General features: G+C 39.9%; 1 protein-coding gene across 1 annotated transcript in view; it reads left to right on the forward strand.

Moving 5' to 3' along the window:
- Positions 1-20594, forward strand: part of LOC121947826 (transcription factor COE3-like) — a 178034-nt gene that overhangs the window by 105177 nt on the left and 52263 nt on the right. Inside the window, exons 7-10 of the mRNA XM_042492963.1 lie at positions 8354-8435; positions 8539-8656; positions 13536-13669; positions 15055-15181. Coding sequence (XP_042348897.1) covers positions 8354-8435; positions 8539-8656; positions 13536-13669; positions 15055-15181 — 461 coding nt within the window. The remainder of the gene's footprint in view (positions 1-8353; positions 8436-8538; positions 8657-13535; positions 13670-15054; positions 15182-20594) is intronic.

The raw sequence follows: 20594 nt of genomic DNA on the forward strand, positions 1-20594 counted from the left end.
GCGCTATCACTTGAACGTAAACAAAAGTTATTTTGGGGCATTTTAAATTTTTCTTCATTGGGCAGTTTGTGCAAAACTATCTTGTAAACACTGAACTCTGCATCAGAAGATAATCACGAATCACTAATGCTGTGTTTAAGTATGGTCATGCCGATAAAGCAAATTTAAAATTAAGAAAAAAATAAAAAACCTCAAAATGCACCTTTTACATTTAGAATAATTTGTCCAGAGTTACATACAAATGAGGTAAAACACTTAATCATTCAAAACCAAAAGAAACAACAAAAGACTGACGGGTGCAGCGCAGGTCTGAGACACTCACCAACAAAGAAGAGGACTTAATAAAACCATGATGTCAAACGATTACCAGCTCAAATATTCCTCCCTGCAGACAAACTCCTTCATGTGTTTTTAGACTTCGTCGTCAGCGATCGATCCTGCGATGGAGTCATCACGTTCTCCACTTTTTTTCTTTCTTTTTCTTTGCAATGGATTTTGTGTCACATTATTTTTAATGCAGAATAATTTCCCTCCGGTCACAGAGGAGGAGGAGGCATCTCCTTTTTTTATTGCGATCAATTCAGATTGATTAGTTTCAGATATTTAATGCAACGCCCTCCTCCTCCTTCGTCTTTGCTTGTTTGCTCTCGTCACTGTCGCTTTATTTGCAAAAAAAAAAAAAAAAAAAAAAGGAGGCGGATGGCGATCCACAGCCTCCCAGAATGCATAATGTTGGCACTCAATATTTCAGACGGAACAAATGAATTGCGCGAGGCTCTTTTAGCAGAATAAACTGCTTTTGCGTGTCAAGACAAAGTCTGGGGAATAAGGGACCGGGGACCTAATGTGTTGTGACAATAGACAGTAGAGAGGCTGTGTTTATGTGTGCATGTGTGCGTGTGTGTGTTAGTGTGTGTTAGTGTGTGTGAGGCAGAGAAAGAGACAGAGAGAGACAGAGGCAGATCTGTTCCAGGGACTGTTTTAGTGCCTCATCAAATATTTAGTTTGATTGTACATGGTCCTGTAATTGCCATCTTGGCTTGTGAATTATTGATGGCCTGTAGCAGAGCCAAGGAGGGCCCTCATCTCCACACACACACACACACACGCACACACACACACACACACACACACACACACACACACACACACAGCTCGCTCATGTGCTGTAATAAGGCCAGACAAAAGCAAACACACACACACTCACTCGGTGGTGCTGAGGCCAGTGAATCATCATGTAATGGTAATGGGCATGAAGCTGCTCTTGTTTCATATCCTAATTAGCAGCAGAGGAGCATCATCTGAATTCCTCAGTAATTATTTGAAGAGGGCGTTTCAACAACACGGCAGAGTCAATATTAGACTTTACTCGACCTTCTAATGAGGCGACGCCTTCCCCTCCTTCTTCTTCTTCTTCTTCTTCTTCTGATGTTTTTTTTTCCTTTTTTTTCACAGCACAAACTGCCTGCGAGCTTGTTTCTCTTCTGGCTTTTGTTTCTCCTCCACGGTTTGTTTCGTTAGCTGCAAACAAATGAGATGTGACGGCGAGGCGGTTAGCGGGTTAACCAGGACGGATTGTTGTTAGCTCGGCGGTGGCCTCGGCTCGCCACGCTTGCTTTGCGCTTTGTTTCAGTTTGTCATCCCCCCCCGCCTCCCCCCGTACGATGAGTCGATGGCGGCGTGCTGGCCCGGGCTCGCCAGGCGGTCAGGTGGTAAACTGGCAGCGGTGTGGTGACTTCTCGTAGAGAGCATCAAACTGTGAGGGCGAGCAGCGGCAACACAGCAGCTTTTAAAAATACTCCTGCTGAAATATTGATTTTTTTTTTTTCCTTTTTCTTTCTTGCCTAACGTAATAAGTGAGAGACTCCGGGGAGCGTGTGTGTGTGTGTGTGTGTGTGTGTGTGTGTGTGTGTGTGTGTGCATCCTCCCTCAGTCCTCACAGTGTGTGTGGGTGTTCATTTGAACTCTGTGGGTGTGTGTGTGTGTGTGTGTGTGTGTTCATCAGGGCCTTGTAATCTGAGCCCAACGTAATTGCTTCCCATAGTGCACTGGGTGTGGTCAGAGGGGGTGACATCATCTGGAGTGGCCGGTTTAAAAACGCTGAAGTCAGACCAGCGTCCCCCCTGCACCTCCTCCCTCCTCTCCCCCCTGATGTGAAGCTAAATTAGCTTTAAATCTGCTACACTGGAACATTTACACCAGCCGCCATCATGGTCGTGCTCCCATTCAGAATTAAAGGCCTGATGGTCCAAGTGTTTCCCGTCTTTTCACTAAAAGCTGAACCTCATTGTTGGAGTCAAACCCGCCAGGTGAAGCTCAGATGTTGAGAGTTTGAGTGTTCTTAAATGGAGTCAACCTGAATGTGAAACTTTTATTTTGAGACGATCCAGCTACAAAAAATACACACTCTAAAACTGCATTTAAATTTACAGTCTTCATCTCCTGTCTGTCACGTGCAGTTGGGCACTCAGTTTCCACTTTATTAAATTCACCTCACAAAAACTAAATCTGTCTAAGTCAGTAAATCCTTCTTTCATGAAGGTTGTAATGTTTAGTTTATGTAACAAAGACCTGTTGTGATGCGTTACAGAGCAACAGATTCTGTGCTAGAAATGTAATGTCCAGATTATGTTTTTTTTTTTTAAATCAGAAAGGAATATATATATATATATATATATATATATTCCTTTCTATAACATTGCTAGCATCATGCTGCTTCAGTGTGTGATTACAGACAGCATGCCGGCACCGCAGAAACAAAAGCGGCATGATGTTTGACACAACAGCGTCGGCCTCTCATGTGACGACGTGCTTCATTTACGGCTGCTGTTCCAATTCTTTTAATAATCAGCTGCTTATTAAATCTCCTGCTTCAGGTTACACGCTGTCAAAACGTCACACATGTCCTACCAGCAGCCTCTTTTTCACAGACCTCCATTCTGTACTGGCTGTACCTCTGCTGCCCGCTTAAAGACGAGACTTTGTCCAACCTTGAACCAGCAGTGTAAAAGATGATAGTTTCTAGATTATATACAAAAACTCTACATCGCTGTGCAGTTGTAGTAACTATGTGACTTCCTTTTTTCTGATTGTGAGCCTCCTAAAGTCCAAAAGTATGTGGACGATGTCCCAGCTCATATTAAAGGTGTTGGACAGGGTCAGAGGTGAAGTTCATCCACAGTGAGCTCAGTCTGAAGAAAAGTATTTAAATCCTAACAGTCTGTACAGAGTGCAGGTCTTTTCTCCAGCAGTCAGTGATTTCAGAGCCGCATTAAGCTCCGCTCTCCGTCCTCCTGTAATTGATTGTCGGGTGGTGTAATGAGGTGACAGCTTACACCGGCAGACTCCGTCTCTCTCATTATCTTTACCTCCTTTTTAAAGAAGAAGGAGGAGGAGGAGCGGGCTGAGCTAATGACGGCGCTCCAGCTGTACGCTTCCTTATTTATCATGTTTTCATACATTGCTCGTGGTGGACTCTGATGGTGGTCAGATCTTAGAGAAAACCTGATTTGAAAATAGGTGGTAGCTCTCTGTTTACATTGTAGTCAAGAAAATTTCAGTCTGCTACATCTTTGGTCTCTCAATTTTAGGACAACGTAGCAAACAACTGGAAAGTAGTGTGTTTATTGCTTTAATGTTGCAGCTGGTAAAGGAGGAGCTCATTTAAACATTATTTACTGCTAAAAGTATAGTTTCATCTATATTATTGCATCATAATTTATCAGTTGATTATGTTTTGTATTAATAATCTGAATCTATGTACTTAACCCTTGCACCTAGTGGAAATAACGTATATAAAGTAACGTATAATGTATTTTCTCCATATGCTAAATATGGTAAAAATGAAATCATCAGGTCGAAAATGCCAAATTACCAGGCAAAAGTCCAGAATGACACCCAGAAATAATACAATGCATGTTTTTATGCTTTGATGGCTGTTAGATCAAAAATGTCAGTTTGAATGGGTTTGAATGGCACTTTATTTACATTTAACAGTCTGAATGTAACTATTTCGTTTCCACATTGTAATTTAGATTCATTGTAGGAGCTGAACTGGAAATTCAAAGAATGAACAAAAATACACAATCTTGCCAAAATTGATGCCATATGCATGAACGCAGTCAAATTTATTGAAAAATGAAGAATGAAAAGTGTGTGAAATGCAGCAACCAGTCATTAAATGATGGTAAATGATATAAAATGCAAACTTAAAAAAAAAAAAAAAAAGTATAGAATCTCTCTCAGTCTTCATTGTGTATGATAGTGTCCTCATCTGCAGAGACTCTGTCCTCTGCCTTCCTCTTTTAATAGCAGACCTTTAAGTACAGAGCCTGAGTGAATGCACTTAATGGGATATGATGTTTACGTGCAGTGATGTATAACTGGATCAGCGTGTGTTCCTGTAAATACAGTGATTATGAAAAACATTGTTTGTGTTAACGCTGACAAACCGTAGCGGGTCTTTTAAATCCTATTCTGAGAAGTTGTGATGTTTCTGTGTTAATGAGATTACATTTGTTTGTTTCTTTTTTATGAGAAACACGCAGATACTGTATATTGTACATGCATTATGAAAACACACACAGATGTAGTACACTGTACACAGATGCTAAGATACACACATATACAGTACACACACACACACATACACACACACAGTATAGCTTTGTTTATTGCTGTGTGTGTGTTTTATTATGTGTATTCATTCAAGTGTGTTCATTAAGGCTTTTGTCTTTGTGTGTGTGTGCCACTGCTGTTTGTTTGAATGTTGCAGTGTGTGTATAGTGCGTGCGTGTGTGTGTGTGTGTGTGTGTGTGTATTAGTGTGTGTATAATTACTGTCTCACCCTGCATTGTTGTTGTGTGTTAGTGTCTGCTTTATGTGCTTCAGTTTTGTGTGCATTCTTGTCACTGTGTGCATAATAGTGTGTATGTGTATGTATACTTGCTTTACTCACTTTTGTATGTTTGTCTGTGTGTACACATCTGTGTGTGTCTGTGAGCATCTCTGTTTGTGTATATGTGTGTATTATTTTGTATTTCTCTATGTGTGTGTGTTGTATGTGTGTATATTTGTGTACATGTGTATGTCTCAGCAGCTCCTCATTTGTGTGTCTCCATGTGTGTTTATATTAGTGTGTATAAGTGTGTGTCATCATGTATTCCTGTGTATGCATTGTGTGTGCTGCAATGTGTATACTTGTGTGTGTGTGTGTGTGTGGGGTGTGTGTGTGTGTGTGTGTGTGTGTGTGTGTTGTGTGTGTGTGTGTGGGGTGTGTGTGTGTGTGTGTGTGTGTGTGTGTGTGTGTGTGTGTGTGTGTGTGTGTGTGTGTGTGAGCCTCTGGTCTTGTCTCCAGCTGCGTTTTAATTCAATCCGTATTGATCCATATCAGCTCTCTGAAGGACTCAGTATCATCTGAATGGAGCTCCATATTATTCTGTTCACTGCCATAAAGGGCATTAGAGCCTCCAGAGCAGCAGATCAGCTTTCAGTCGATACCCACACACACACACACACACACACACACACACACACACACACACCAGGCACACAAATCTCTGCCTCCTCCTCCTCCACGCTCACTCTCTCTTTTTTTTGCTTGTTAGATGAACTGACCCTTTAAGTAAAACCTAAACCTAAAGCCACTTTGTTGTTGTCACTCAACAATTGAAAGATAGCAGTTTACTCTCATTAATGACTTAAAAAATACATTTAATGAATTTTTCTGAGTCAATTAAGAGGTTTTAAAGGGCTTAAAAATGCAATATGAGATATTTAAAATGTACCTTTAATTAACCCGGTATTAAACTGAAAAAAATGACAAACTAAATTTACAAGTAACTTCACATAAAATAACCTAAATTTGGGATTATATTAATGGATTATAACATTTAAAGAGAGCTTTTAAGAAGTTAACAGATAAATTAATGTATTTAATATCAAATTATTTTTTTAGCATGTATAAAGCGTTTCATAAAGGTAAAATAGCAACTTAATGAGAAATTAACCAAATGTCATCAAGATTTTAATTTAAAAAATTGCTAAAAAGTGTTCAAATTAAAAACAAGCAAACGACAAAAAACAAAGAAACAAACAGAAAATGACCTGGGGAAAAAAATGCTAAAATAAATTGGTTGATAAATAGAAATAATAACAATTAGAAATATACACTATATATGTGTATTTATTTTCTGTAACCATAATTTTAGATATATGATTGTAGTTACTATAAATATAATTTTATAGATATTTTTCACTATTTTTTGAAAAAAATCCAATATTTCCTCCTCTATCTCTCTCTTTTTAAAAGCTAATCTTCAGGTTGTTTTTTTTTTCTTAACATTTTTAATTATTCCTTGCCATGTGCAGGTCATTTCATGCCAAGTTGCTGGCTGCCTTTTTTTAAAAAGATCAAATCAATTTGGTTTTGGTTTCAAAGGTTTTAAATCTTGCCAAAGGTTTCTGGAGGCAGCACAAGAAAACTGAGGTCAATCCGGGTTTCAAATTGTTAATTAATAAAGTAAAATATGTAAAGAGGAATTTGAATGTGTTATCTCAACAGTTCAAATTTAAAAACTTAAAATTAATTAAAGCCAAATTAACGTTCTTTTGAAGGTTTAAATTTATGCGATTGTTTTCATATTATTTGGACAATTTTGAGGGGTTTTATAAAAGACCTTAAACTCACCTGATAATCCCTTTAAACATCTTAATTTGAGGTCCAAATTAAGAGGTAACCTTTTATGTTATTTTGTAATTTTTTTTAAGCAATGAAAACCTATGAAAAACACCTACAAAAATAACTTTGGTATGTTAGAATTCATCCTTTTAAAAGCCACCCAGTAGAAAAACACCTTAATGACATCATTATTAATGTGTAAGTTAAGGAAATTTTAAGGGAAACATGTTTCTTGTAGAAAAAAGTAAAAATGCCGTCAGACTGCTCAGAGTGTGAAAACCTGGCTGAGCTCTCGCTGTGTGTTTTTAAAGATATTGTTACTGTCTTATTAAGGTGGAAATCGATGCCGACCTCACAGAGCCCCCATTAATATCTACGCCTCCCCTCCCCGCGCACTCCCAGCATGCCTTGCTACAGCGGTAGGGGGAGGAGGAGGAGGAGAAGATGGGTGTGGGTATTCTGCCGAGGTTATCCCCTGGTTAATGTGACATGTCTGTCTGCGACCTTGCCGCTTGTTAACTGCCCGGATTATTATTGTGATAATGTGGCAATTAAAAAGGAAGCGCTCCATCAGAACGGGCGGGGGGGCTTATGGTCCGAGAGATGGATGTGCGCAGATTACAAGGCAGTGGGAAATGCATTAAGGTGGCCATCCATTCTGACCCCCCCCGTCCCTCCTCAGTGTCCTCCTCGGAAGCTGCGGGTTATTACCGCCCGTCCTCATTGATATCCATTCCCAATCAATACTCCTCTGCTGCCGTAAAAATCGCCGTAAATCAGCGTACGGCGGGCGAGAGATCGGACGTGCAGGAGGAAAAATCAAAAGGCGGTTCCTAATGAGACGCCATAAGTCTGCAGGAAGTGTCGACTGTCTTTATCAAGACGCCGCCGCTGAATGATAATTTCATCTGCTGCTGGGAGACCAAGTGTGACCCAGAAACTCAAAACACCACAAAGAAAGAAAATGAGCGGAGCGTTTTTACTCTACGGCCAATAAACACAAACGTATGTCTCGTAACACCTGAATTATCTGGGCATTTATCACGTTATTGACTATATTTTGGACATAGACAAAAATATCTGCTCTGTAACACTGAAAATTCATTTGCAGCCAGTTTGAAATTTGACAGTAAAATCACTTGTTGCATTTAGTTTTTTATTTTTATTTTACAAAAATGAAAACCCTTTAGTTTTTGCTTCCATTTTTCACAGGTTTAGCCTTTTTTATGCACACAATAGATTTCTCTCAAATGTTGCTCACTTACACAGATTTTAACTAACTAACTCTTATTTGCGACCAAATTAGAGAGGGCTATCTATTTAAGGTTTAAACGTGTTTATAACTCACAAAGACGTGTTGAGAAACAGGAGTAAATGTTCATGTGCACACATGAATGCACTTTGTGTCTTTAGTAGCTGCAGAATAATATCTATTATTGAAGGAATGTTTCAAACAAGACTTTAAAAAATAATGTTTTTATTTTCTTGAGGCAGTTTAACACAATTTACTATCTTTGGATTCTGAATTACGGACTAAAATCTGTCCGTGATGTAAAATGAGCGTCCTGTAAAGTCAAACTGAGCCTGACGTCATTCACCCGCAGCTTTCTCTCTGGCCCTGGGTCAGTGTATTTGTGCCTCGACACTAATCTCTCACGTTGTTTTCATCTGCAGATTCTTCCTCAAGTTCTTCCTCAAGTGCAATCAGAACTGTTTGAAAAATGCAGGAAACCCTCGAGACATGAGGAGGTTCCAGGTAAGAGACACACCTGCTGCACAGTTATTCTTCAGTCTGATGCTGAGTTACGCTGACGTGTCTCTCTCTTTCTGTGTGTGTGTGTGTGTGTGTGTGTGTGCAGGTGGTGGTTTCCACTACAGTCAATGTGGACGGCCACGTGCTGGCCGTGTCAGACAACATGTTCGTCCACAACAACTCCAAACATGGCCGCCGCGCCCGACGCCTGGACCCCTCTGAAGGTTAGACGTCGCTCAGAGACTCTCACACGCCTTTTTCCACAAACGTGAAACCATTACCTTTCTTTCAACCGTTCAGAGCATTTTAACCAAAAAAAAAATCAATTCAGAGGCCAAAAAGTTGGTTCAAAGTGGGTCAATACAACACACATTGGCTAATTCTCAATTATTTTTACGTTAAAAACCTTTAAAAATTCCAGTGATTTAGTTTTTAAACTTGCATAAAATTGTTAGACTTGTGAGAGATTCATTAACCCATTGAAACTTAAACAAATATTCCCGTTGTTTTATTTCCAAAAACATTTGAAGAATGAACTTTAAAAGAAATTACCCTAAAAAAATTGCAGTAAACTAATAAATGTTACAATAAAATATCCTGAAAATGAGCAAAAATGATCAATAAAAACAACAAACAAGGAAATGACCTGAAAAACAGGTTTAATTAATATTGAATTAAATATGATTTTAATATATATATGTGCATTTCTCTTTATAATTTTCCCTATTTTTTTAAAATAATTTTCTGATAATTTCCTCTCTTTTTCACATAATTTATTTTGTCACATTTTTACAAATTTCTTGCAATATTGCAGGACATATTTATTGCCAAGCTGCTCATTGCCTTTTTATCATATTTTCTAATCAAACCATTTTTTTTCAAAGGTTTAAAAGCTTTAAGGGCATATGAACTCTGTTAAAACAAACTGATGTTGATCCAGGTTTCAAAGGGTTAAAAAACAGGATGGCACAATTCTGAGCCGCAGAGATCGAGTTATCCTGACTTTTAGTCCAAAAACACTGTATACTACATTTCCCATAATGCAACTGGAAGGTGTCTATCATTGGAGCCTCCCTGTCTTGTGAACACACACATATTTAGACATTTATTGTAGCCTTTATGCAGCTTTTTCCACAGGCTGAGGAGTCACCATAATGAGTTTAATATAAAAAAAAATAGTGTAATGACCCTTTAAAACACGGTGACAAAAAGGAAAACCTCTTTTAGATGAGTTTAAAAAGGGAACTTGTCATATTTCGGGGATGTTTTATTTAGAATATTCACTAAGATGAAGTAAACTGGCAAATAATAAATGTCATAAAGGCCAAAAATCACAGACGGTGAAAAAAAAAACGGTGAGTGAATTTGATGAAATTGTCCTTTAAAGAGCGAAACAGCGACTGCAGGTCTGCATGAATCCCTCCAGCTGCTGGCACGTCGCCATCCTGTTCCCCGGTTGGACGTCCCGCACCGCCGAACAAACGCTCCGTTCTTCCAACGTCCGCAGCGACCAAATAAAAAATGCATCACTCGAGTATAAACTTCACACGATGAAACTCGAGTGTGAGAGCCGGAGCTCCGCGGTAACATTTCCTCTGAAGTTGTAAACTTTAATACCTCTTTGCCCTGTCCCCGCTCTAATAAAACGCTCCAGCCTCGCCGCGGCGCTTCCAGGAGAGATGACATAAGTCTTGCGCTTGATTCGGCCCACTTGGAGTGCCAGCTGGGTGGAGCTTAACAATACCAGCACCTTGTTTTTTCAGACGGCATCAGAAAAAATGTTGGTCACAGAAAAGTGGATAAAGCTACTTTAAAATGCTTCTTCTAAACCTCCCTGAACTCAGCATTTTGTCCTCCAAGAGAAGCCCCACCCGCCTGGCACGTACAGGAGAGTAAAACAAACTACATGTGCTTCAATAAATCAAGCATGGACAGATCAGTATAAATTCAAACTTTCGTACATTTTCACATCAACTCTCTTTAAAGTGTGAGACCTTACCTGTATAGGTGTGTTTGTTTTATTTTAACTGGTACACCAGATGGGTGGAGCTTACCATGTCAGAACATCCAACAACTTTTTTTTTTTTTTTTTTTTTAAACAAAAATGTAGACTAAAACCGAGTTTTACTTGCTTGTTTTAACCCACTAGGCACACCAGACGGGCGGGTCTTACATTATCAGGGCACTAGAAAGTATCAGTTAAAAGTTTTAGTCAATGAAAAGTTGGCCAAACCAACCCTTATTTAGTCTGTCCTCTTGACACTCATCATTTTAGTCCTGTGAGGTAAACCCCACCTCTCTGGGATGTGCAAAAGAGTAAAAAAAAAGCCTCTACTGGCACCAGTTAGACATCAGACCTCTGTAGTGTCCTCCCTCTTTTCACCCCCAAAAGACCTCAAAGTTTGAGGCTTCTTCCAAGAGATGGTGTTTGCTTGTTTTAACCCACGTGGCACACCAGATGGTTGGAGCTTACAATATCACGACATCGGAAAGTTTCAGGTAAAATTTGTCACAGAAAAGTCACTGACTGTCATTAACTTTTGTCTTCTTAAATCTTAATGTCTTAGTGCTGTGAGGTAAACTCCACCCCTCTGGGACGTCCAACAGAGTAAAACAAACCCTAAAACAATTCTCCACTGATCAGACTTCAAAAACACATCTCTCTTTCACCTCCCAAACGTCTACTTCTGCAGTTTCCCTCGACTTGTTTAAAAGTTTTGAGGTTCTTCCAGGAGCAGATGATGTAATTGTCTCGTTTGGTTTAACCTACTTGCAGCACCAGGCGGGTGGTGTTTATCACACCGGGGGCGTTTCAGACAGGATAAGGTTGTTGATCAAAGAAAAAAAGCGGAGTAACCTGCCCAGCTGTGATCGCCCAAACTTTTCACTTTCACTGCACTGTCCTGTGTGGCAAACTCCACCTGTCTGGCACATCCGAGGGGATAAAACAAATGCTATTTGACACCGATATGTCATTCACTAAGCTTTCTTACCTGTGAAAACACCTGGAGACACAAATCAGCACTTAAACATTCATGTTGAGGAGCATTTTCACTCTGAGGGTGCCTGGTGTACTGTACGGTGTCCTGCAGGGGCCAAAAGGGGCCCGTTGTTTACCAGACGGCCCCATATCTCAGCCCACAGAGGAAACGTTGCGGCCTTTCATCTCATCCAGACTGGGGATGTTTTCAGAGCCGATAAAAAGCCTCAACATCTGCTCCCTGCTTTGTCACCAACCCTCAACCCCCCCACGCGTCCTCGATCAAACTTTCCACCGCCTGCTCCTCGCCTTTGTGCTCCATTCACCGACGCCGACGCCGCCGCCCCCCCCTCAGACCCATCGGACTGTTTGTTTACTGCTGTGACAAAAGGGGGAAATTAATAAGGAGATGACAATCGAGTCCTCGGGGCGGGAGAAGCCTCGACCCTCTGCTGCTGCTGCTGCTGCTGCAGGGTTCAGGGTTTTCTTTTCTTTCATCTGGAAACTCGGAGTGACTTTTAAAAAGTTGGTGCTGGAACCAGAGAGGCAACAAGGATCCTTCGCTTTAAATAACAGTTTAGTCTTTTAACTTCCAGCTAAATATCAGAACGTGAATGAGCAAGTTCATGTCAGTCACAGTAGCACAAGGTGCTTCATACAGGCATTATATTTATTTCCAAAAAATAAAAATAAATAAATAAGTAAATAAAGAGACTAATAATTAACATGATAATAGCAATAAGAATAAAAAAATAAAATACTCAAACTTTAAATAAGAGGTAAATGTGTGTGTGTGTGTGTATGGAAACAAAAGTATTTATTATAAATTTATAAATTATTTAATGCTCAATAAAAGGAATCTTATGCAGGCAGGAATTTCATTCTGCTCAGGAGAAAAATATCTGGCCGCTGGTGCACTTTTCCGGTGCACTCCAGAAGCTAAAAAATTAGTTTCAGAAAATCTGTTGCTCAGCAGAAAATGTTTTTGGACGCATCAGGGCCTCCATAGTTTTTGAGCCACAGCAAAATAATAAATAAAAAGGCTATAATAGAGTGTTCACTGTATATCTAAACAAAGCCTCCGTGAGTTTGTGCTGCCAGTATCTTGTAGCAGCAGAACATTAATCTACTAATAGTGGTAAAACTGTAACTGTAATGTTTAATAGAGTCTCTGAACGCAGGTTTATAGATCAGATCACATAGTAAACAAAAGGAAACTCAGCGCTCTGACTGGAATATCAAATCATCCCCCCAATAAAACGACTCGCGGTCCGGGAAAAGGCTGTAAACGCGCGGAGCCTCGTCTTGTTTCCTCGCAGCTCTGAGTCCGTCCGCCTGTCTGACTCGACTCAACAACAGTCTAGTCATCACGGAGACGCTGTTTATGTGGAGCCCCTTATTGATCTCTGGGTCGTTGGAAAAACCAATCATTTTGCATGTATTAGTGGTGCACGAGGAGGCTGCTGGTAAATCAGAAATCTGACTGAAAGCTCTGCGTGAATTCAATAATCAGCTGCGGTTTTGTTGAAGATTTGTTTTCCTGTCCTGAAACTCTAAAGTTGAGTTTTGACGGGTCGACCGAGCAGTTAGAGGTCAGAGGTCAGAGTAGGCTTTTTATTCCACGACACTTCAGCTTTCTAAAGTTCAATTTCTTTATGAGAAACAGTCACTGGCAGTGGAAATCATCTCAGGCTCCCCCAAACACTTTCATGAAATATTGAGGCCTGAGCATACTAGCTTGATTTCAAAAAGGCAATGAGCAACTCAACATAATGTGACCCAAAAATTATCAAGAAATTGGTAAGAAGTTACCAAAAAATTACCTGTAAAATAAAGCAAAAATATTTAAAAAAAAAATAAAAATAAAAATAAATAAATAAATACAAAAAATAAATTAAGATAAACCAATTTGTTGAAGAAGTTTAAATATTTGTGAGAGACCTCTGAAGCATTAAGATCCAAGTTTCAAAGGGTAAATGTTAATACTTCATTTAAGCTGGTTTGTTCATGTGATGTGCATGTTTTGAGTTTTTGCAGGTGATTTAGTTTAAGTGATTTTATTTCTTGACTGTGTTTCTAACTGTATCACTCATGTTGCTGTTGTGTCGCCTGTGTACCCGAAGCAGCCACGCCCTGCATCAAAGCCATCAGCCCGAGCGAGGGCTGGACGACCGGCGGGGCCACCGTCATCCTCATCGGGGACAACTTCTTCGACGGCCTGCAGGTGGTCTTCGGCACTATGCTGGTCTGGAGTGAGGTGAGACGTTTTTATTTGTTATTAGATGCTTTTTTGGAATTCGTAATGTGGCTAGATTGATTCTGCATGTGGAGCTCTGGAAAAGCTCAGAGTGAATTAATTTTAACTGTGATTTCACAAGTCAAACCTGTTTTGCAGTATTTGCATTTAATTTGTACGTTGAAATTAAACAGACGCAGCAATTCCACAGAAAAAACAATATTTGGCACAGAGTCTTTGCTCAAGCAGCTGCACATACTGTACATCATGTTCTCCATCTTCCTCATCTACACACACATTCATCGACAAACACCTGCATCTGTATCCGTGCAGCTCCGCCAGGTCTGCATGCCCCCAAAAATATGTAGATTTAGTGCGTGTTGAGGTGCAGGAGGAGCTGCGCATACGGCGCGCCATGAAATATTGAAGGCGGTCCAGAAGAGCAGAACACCTGGCGGGGGAAGGAGGGAAGATATATATCTCCACACGCAGCTCGTTTCACATCACACACCGCTGACTGAGATCCTCACTTTGATCAGCGTCGTCTGGCGGCGAGCAGACGGACTCCAAAGCCCAGAATCCCTCTGAACGCAGACTGCACGCTGACCCAGATTGGAGGAAGACGGTCGAAATGTTTTCCTCAAAAAGTTTGTCACAGAAAGACAGAATCTCTCATGCTGCAGGTTAACGTCCTGATTAATTAGAGCTTCCATATCGAAATCGGCATGAATGGCAGAAATCACCCTTTAACTACAATCACTGAAAAGCCGTTGAAGTGTAGGCTGAAATTTAGTCGCTGAAAAGGTTTGAAGTGTGAGTTGTTGAGGTGTTACTTGAAGTGTGAGAGCTTCGGTGTAAATTTTAGTTCTAAATTTATAGCCTTTGGGCATTATTATAGTTTTTTTTTTCTTTTACAAATTTTTAGGTAAATTTCTTGAATATTTTTAGTATGTTTTTGCTCATTTTTGCTAACTGCAATTTTTTTGTCATCTTCCCATATTTTTTTAAGAAATAAAGCCACTTTGCTCAGCTTTCAAAGGGTTGCATAACTATAATTGAATAAATCGAAGCTGAACCCATGGTGCTTTTATTTTGAAGGACCTGGCTTGTCTCAGGATGGACGTGTTGATGTCTTTGCTGCAGATGTTAGCAGACAGTTGAACTGTGGAGCACCGGTAGTCTGGAGCCCTGCTAGGAGTTTACAGTGTATCTATATCAAATAACTTGAGTGTTAAAATACAGTAAACAGAAAGATTTTGTGTCACTTATTCATGTGACTCCTTTTATTTTTTCTTTCCATTCAAGAGAAATACAAAGAAACAGCTGCCGGCATCAACACTTTCTGCTCTCCACTTGTTTCTGCATTGACCCAAATTCCATCTGTGTCTGTGTTTTCCATCCTCCAGCTGATCACCCCTCACGCCATCCGGGTCCAGACTCCCCCTCGTCACATCCCCGGGGTCGTGGAGGTCACGCTGTCCTACAAATCCAAACAGTTCTGCAAAGGAGCGCCGGGACGCTTCGTCTACACCGGTAAGACACAAAGAACACAAAACACGACTGCAGTGATGTCTAATCGTCCTGTGATTGCAGAAAACACACTTTACTACGTCTTTCTACCGTTTCTCATCAAGCTGGGAGGTTTATTGGATTTGATGACAGTTTTTGGATATCTGATAGGATGTTAGGAGTGATGACAAGAGTGGTTTTTGGGCAGGTAGAAGAAAATCACAATGTTAAAGGTGTTTAAGTTACTAACATCCTCGTGCTTCAGTCACACACTGTGAGTGACTAAAGCTTATTTTGCCTTCGTTCCCCAATAATTGTATTTATTTTAGAGGTTTTTGTAGTACCAGTATTTCAGTTTTGCCACCCAAAACTGCTCTAAAAGGGAGCGTTTACCAACACAACATATACTCCTTTCTAAAGGTTTTGTTATTCAGTTGATGTTTATGGGTTTATTAAATGCCATACTTGATATTTTCCTCTTAAATTCCCCCTTAAGTAGCAGTTAAGTGAAAAAATACAATCTGTATCTGTTTCTGGCATCAGATGGAAGTATTTTACATGTATTATGCACCATTTTAGACACATTTACCCAAAATGCAGCCTGAAACAGAAAGTCTACGATCTCCACTGGACTTTGAAAGAAAGTTGTGTGAACAAACATGTTTATAACAGTTTATACTGTTAAACCAAAGCCCCAAGAATACATAACACGATTTGAGTGATATCATCTCGTGACTGGAGAAAACATACTTTACTACATCCCTCTACTGTTTCTTATCAAACTGGGAGGCTTATTGGATGTGATCTGGATATCTAATACGATGTTAGGGGTGATGAAAAGGGCAGTTTTTGGGCAGGTTTTGTACATTGCAACAAAACCTTCATCATGTTTAAGCTGTGTAAGTAACTAACCTCCTCATGCTTTAGTCAGACTGTCTGTTCTGGACTTATTTTTGAGAATTTGCCTTCGCTCTTCGATCATTTTGTGCAGCTCTAACTTATGATTACTCACTAAACAGTTTTACCTTTTTAAGGGGACGTTTTAGGGGTTTTTAGGGAACAAAATTGTACATTTTGCCACCCCAAATTGCTGTTAAAGGGAGGGTTTACCAACGCAAAACAAACTCCTTTTTAAATGCTGAATTTCTGTGTTTATTGGTCGCTCACCAAAGTCATTTTTTTTTTTTTACCCCCCCCCCCCCAAAAAAAACTACTTTCTGTATCTGTTTCTGCACGTTGCCATCAGATGGATATAGTCTGCATGTCTCATGCATCATTTTAGACTTATTTACACAAAATGCAAGCTGAAACTGAAACTTTGAGATCTTTGCTAGACTTTGAAAGAAAGTTCAGTGAACAAACATGTTTGAAACAGTTTATAATGTTGGACCGAAGCTCTCTGGGCTTGAAGAAGAGCTTAAAGTGAAGGTTTAAGGTTTTGGGGCTGGAGGCCTGGTTATACTGAGCAGGATCAGGTTTGTTTTTCACTGTAAACAGCTGAAAGTGAAGTAAACATTTTCCCTCCGGTGTGTCAATCCTCCTCCTCTCCTCCAGCTCGTCCTTCAGACTCATTGTCTGCTGTCCAGAGTCAAACCGTCCAAAGACTCCTTATCTCCCTCTTGAATCGGTGCTTTTACTGTCCCGATTATTCCGTCAGAATATCCAGATGTCATTCAAAGTAGCAGAAAGGTCAGATGGAAGGCTGTTTAGTGCGATAAGTAAATGTCATTGCGTCGGGCCGTGAAAGAGGCGAGCGTGTTCGGGCTTTCTGTTTAACACCAGTTTATCACCGCTTCCTTCCTTTTTCGCTCTGGTCTTTGTTGGAGGCGCCGCCTCCTCTGACGGCGGCGCAACGCAGAGGAGGGACGAGACGCTCACAATGGACGGTCCGGCCGCCGCCTCCTTTTGCAATGCTAATCTGTGATTCCATTTACAGATACGAGTGACAAGAGCTGCGAGCTTTGCTTTCATGCAGAGGTGTGTTGTGAATAGAGCCTGTTGTTATCTCAGTGTCCATTAGAGTGTGTTCACCTCAGAAACATGCAGCCAGGGCCTGCAGGAGTTTAAAGGACCAGTCCGACATGTTTTCATCCAAATCACACAGGATCCAAACTAAGAGACTCATACAATCAGATGGTAAAAAGACATAGAGAGTAGAGAATAAAGCAACAGTAAATTAAAGTTTTCTGGGATTTTATTATTAGGATATAGTTCCAGACATCCTGCAAAATGTAGTAGAGAAATGTATAGAGATTTTGAATCTCAGTGGTAATATTCAAGGTAAAATAAAGAGTAAATGTCTGAAACCTGAAATCTAAAACTCCAATGATCATCTCAGTGAAAATCATAATGTATCCATTATTGTTGTAATTAATAGAATCAGTAGAATGCAGATTCTAAATGTCCATTTGTTATTTAAAGGAATCACCATGCAATAAGAGCTAAACAAAAAAAATGTAAGTTTTACAACATGTTTTTCATAGAAAAGAATAGAAAAAAATTATTTTTGTTCATTCATTTAAAATGTGGTTAGAAAATCATATAAGAAATAAGAAGATTAAAGTAAAAATCAACGTATAGATTAAAGACAGTGGCGGTGTTCCAGGTGGCTGAAGCTTTAGTCCCATATGTTTGATGAATAGCCATGGATCTAAATAAAACCATAAAATAAATCGTGGAGAAGGATCCCCCTGGTCCTCTTTGGGCAAAGCCCCCAAAGTCCTCAAATCCTAAAAACTGCCCTGATCGAAGATGCTTTCATGACAAATTCATGTTTGTTCGAATTTTGATTTTAATTTAAATTGTCTCACCGTTGGTGTTGTTCTAATAAAAAACTCTTGATACAACAATTTAGAATCATGCCTTATATCAATAAAAACAAATGTTCTCATTTGACATTCAAAGAATTGAAAAAAAAATCTAAATATGGCCTGATAAGTACTCTGGACATAAAAAATTAATACAAACAACACAGCATGATTTGTAAAAGATAAGTTGTCATTTTATTTATCTCGAGGGAAATTAATGTTATAAAACAAAGTTGGAAAAAGTGCGGATACAAAGTGTGCAATAAGGACTAACATAACAAAGTAGAAATGCAAATTCAAAGTACAATTTATAAAGCAGATTTAAAACTGAATATAAACGAGATAACAGTGAGGTGCACGTATAAGAACTGGCCCACAGTAAGGATCAAAATCTAAAATATATAAACTAGCTCACAATTCACTGTAGTACACAGTTTCAGTGGAAAACAGTAAAAACTGCGGTCTGGTCCTTTAAAAACTCAGACTCGGTGTTTCGTGAGCATCAGCAGACACATTCCACAAAACGAATGAAGAAACGTGAACATCTGACTTGAGTTTGATTGATAGGAAACAACAAAAACGGTGCGTCCCTGAAGGCATCGTGAGGCTGAACCCCGACAGGTGGCTGCATCATAATGTCGTACAGTTTCTTGTAATTCTCCCAAGTCTTCTTCCCGCTCCATCCTGCCAGAGAGGCGGCCATATTGTGCACACACATCGCCAGTTCATCTGATTTACACATCCATATTTTAAGACCGGGAGCCGGCGTCGTCGGTGTGCGTTTCCAGAGCGCGCTCGTTGTGCCAGCAGTGTGTTGTGTTCATGAATGTGAAATGAGCCGAGCTTTTAAATACTAAACAGGCGAGCTGCGGATAATTGAGGAGGAGAAGAGAAAACTGATGTCATTTCCTTCTAGAGTTTAAACTCACACTCGCTGGAAGCAGAAAAAAAAACACATCACTGCTTCATCAGACTGAGTCCAAGAGAAACCAAGCTGCCAGTCAGCACACGCATGACAGCATGCATTCAAATGTTTCATTTTAGCCCACATTTTATTACAAAAACCTTTATTTACAGAAGAAAATATAACAGTTTGTGAGCAATTTTTAACAATAACAGCTCATCAGCCTCAGTCCAAAGTACAGTCTTTTCTACGATCTGAAACGTGTCCTCGTCTCAGCACGTTAACTCTTTGAAACCTGCATTCAGATGCCTTTTACACAATTTCAGAATTTGAAACCTAAGCAAATTAGTTTGATTTCTTTCATAGGGCAAAGACAGTGAGCAACTTGGCAAGAATTGTCCTACAAATAGCAAGAAATTAGTAGGTATAGAAAATATTGTCCATATAGCTATGTTCATGTTTATCATAATTATATATTTAAAAGAATTTAAAATAATTATTTTAATTTTTTTTTCAGGCTTTTTTTTTTTTCTTTTTGCAAATATCCAGGTGATTTTCTTTCTGAAACTGGTCACTGCCTTCTTCCCATGTTTTTGGGAACTTTTTCTTTTTTTTCCCAGTTTCAAAGAGTTAAACCTCCTCAATGTGACCTCTGAGGTGACTGCAGAGGGCCCAAAGAAAAACACTCTAACTCAGTATTTAGAGTCCAGTTGCACCGTTGTGGTTCAATAATGAGGGTCACTGACACTTTTCTGGACTGAAAAACAAACTCAAGTTCACACAGTTTTCTCTGCTGTCGAACAACACCATCTACTAAATAGAAGTTTGATTAACTTAATTCTTCTTTTGGAGGCAACTTTAATAGTAAATAATGCATTTCATGTTGGAATTATATAGATTTTATCTCTATTGAATAGTTACTGAAGAAAAAAAAAAATCAATATATCGGCTGATCACAGACTTTTTAACAGTAGTGTAGTGTCCCTGAGCAGGTTGCAGATATCTTACGGAGGTTTTTGTAGCCTTGAAGAGTTTCCAGAGCTCCTTGACGAGGTTATAAGGACCTTGCAGAGTTTCCAACAGACCTAAAACAGATAATGAGGTTGTTTTTAGCAGGTCTCGAAGGTCTGATTGTTCCAGTGTCTGTTGAGGAGGTTGCAGTGTATCTTAAGGTGAGGAGGTCCTTGAGCAGATTTCAGAGGTCCTTAAGGAGGTTTCTGAGGTCCTTGAGAGAGCTGTAGGCCTTGAATATTTTCCAGGAGTCTCTCTGTGTCTTAAGGTGGCAGCACAGTGTAAGCTTCAGTGATGCATCCCCTCTGTCTCCTCCGGTAGAGGTACAACTGAAGGTGCAGCTGAAGGTGAAGTGACGAGCCGTAAGATCCGAGTGTTTTCCCAGAATCCCCTGCGCTCTTCCCCTCTGTAGCTTAAAGCAGCTTCGGGATTTGATCCGCCGGCTCCGCTCTGAAAAAATTGGCCAAAGGCAAGAAACCGTCTGCGGAATGACAAAAAGGCGGAGAGGAGTTAAAGTGACTCCTGCTGCACCTGAGACACGTCTGTCTGTAATGATCTGCAGCGGAGATACTTTAAATCTGATTATGTACAAATACACACAGTACTGCTGCTCAGGTACTCACACACACAGTACTGCTGCTGCTCAGGTACTCACACACACAGTACTGGTGCTGCTCAGGTATTTATACACACAGTACTGCTGCTGCTCAGGTAC

Source organism: Plectropomus leopardus, chromosome 9 (genome assembly GCF_008729295.1).
Source record: "Plectropomus leopardus isolate mb chromosome 9, YSFRI_Pleo_2.0, whole genome shotgun sequence".
NCBI classification, from domain to species: domain Eukaryota; kingdom Metazoa; phylum Chordata; class Actinopteri; order Perciformes; family Serranidae; genus Plectropomus; species Plectropomus leopardus.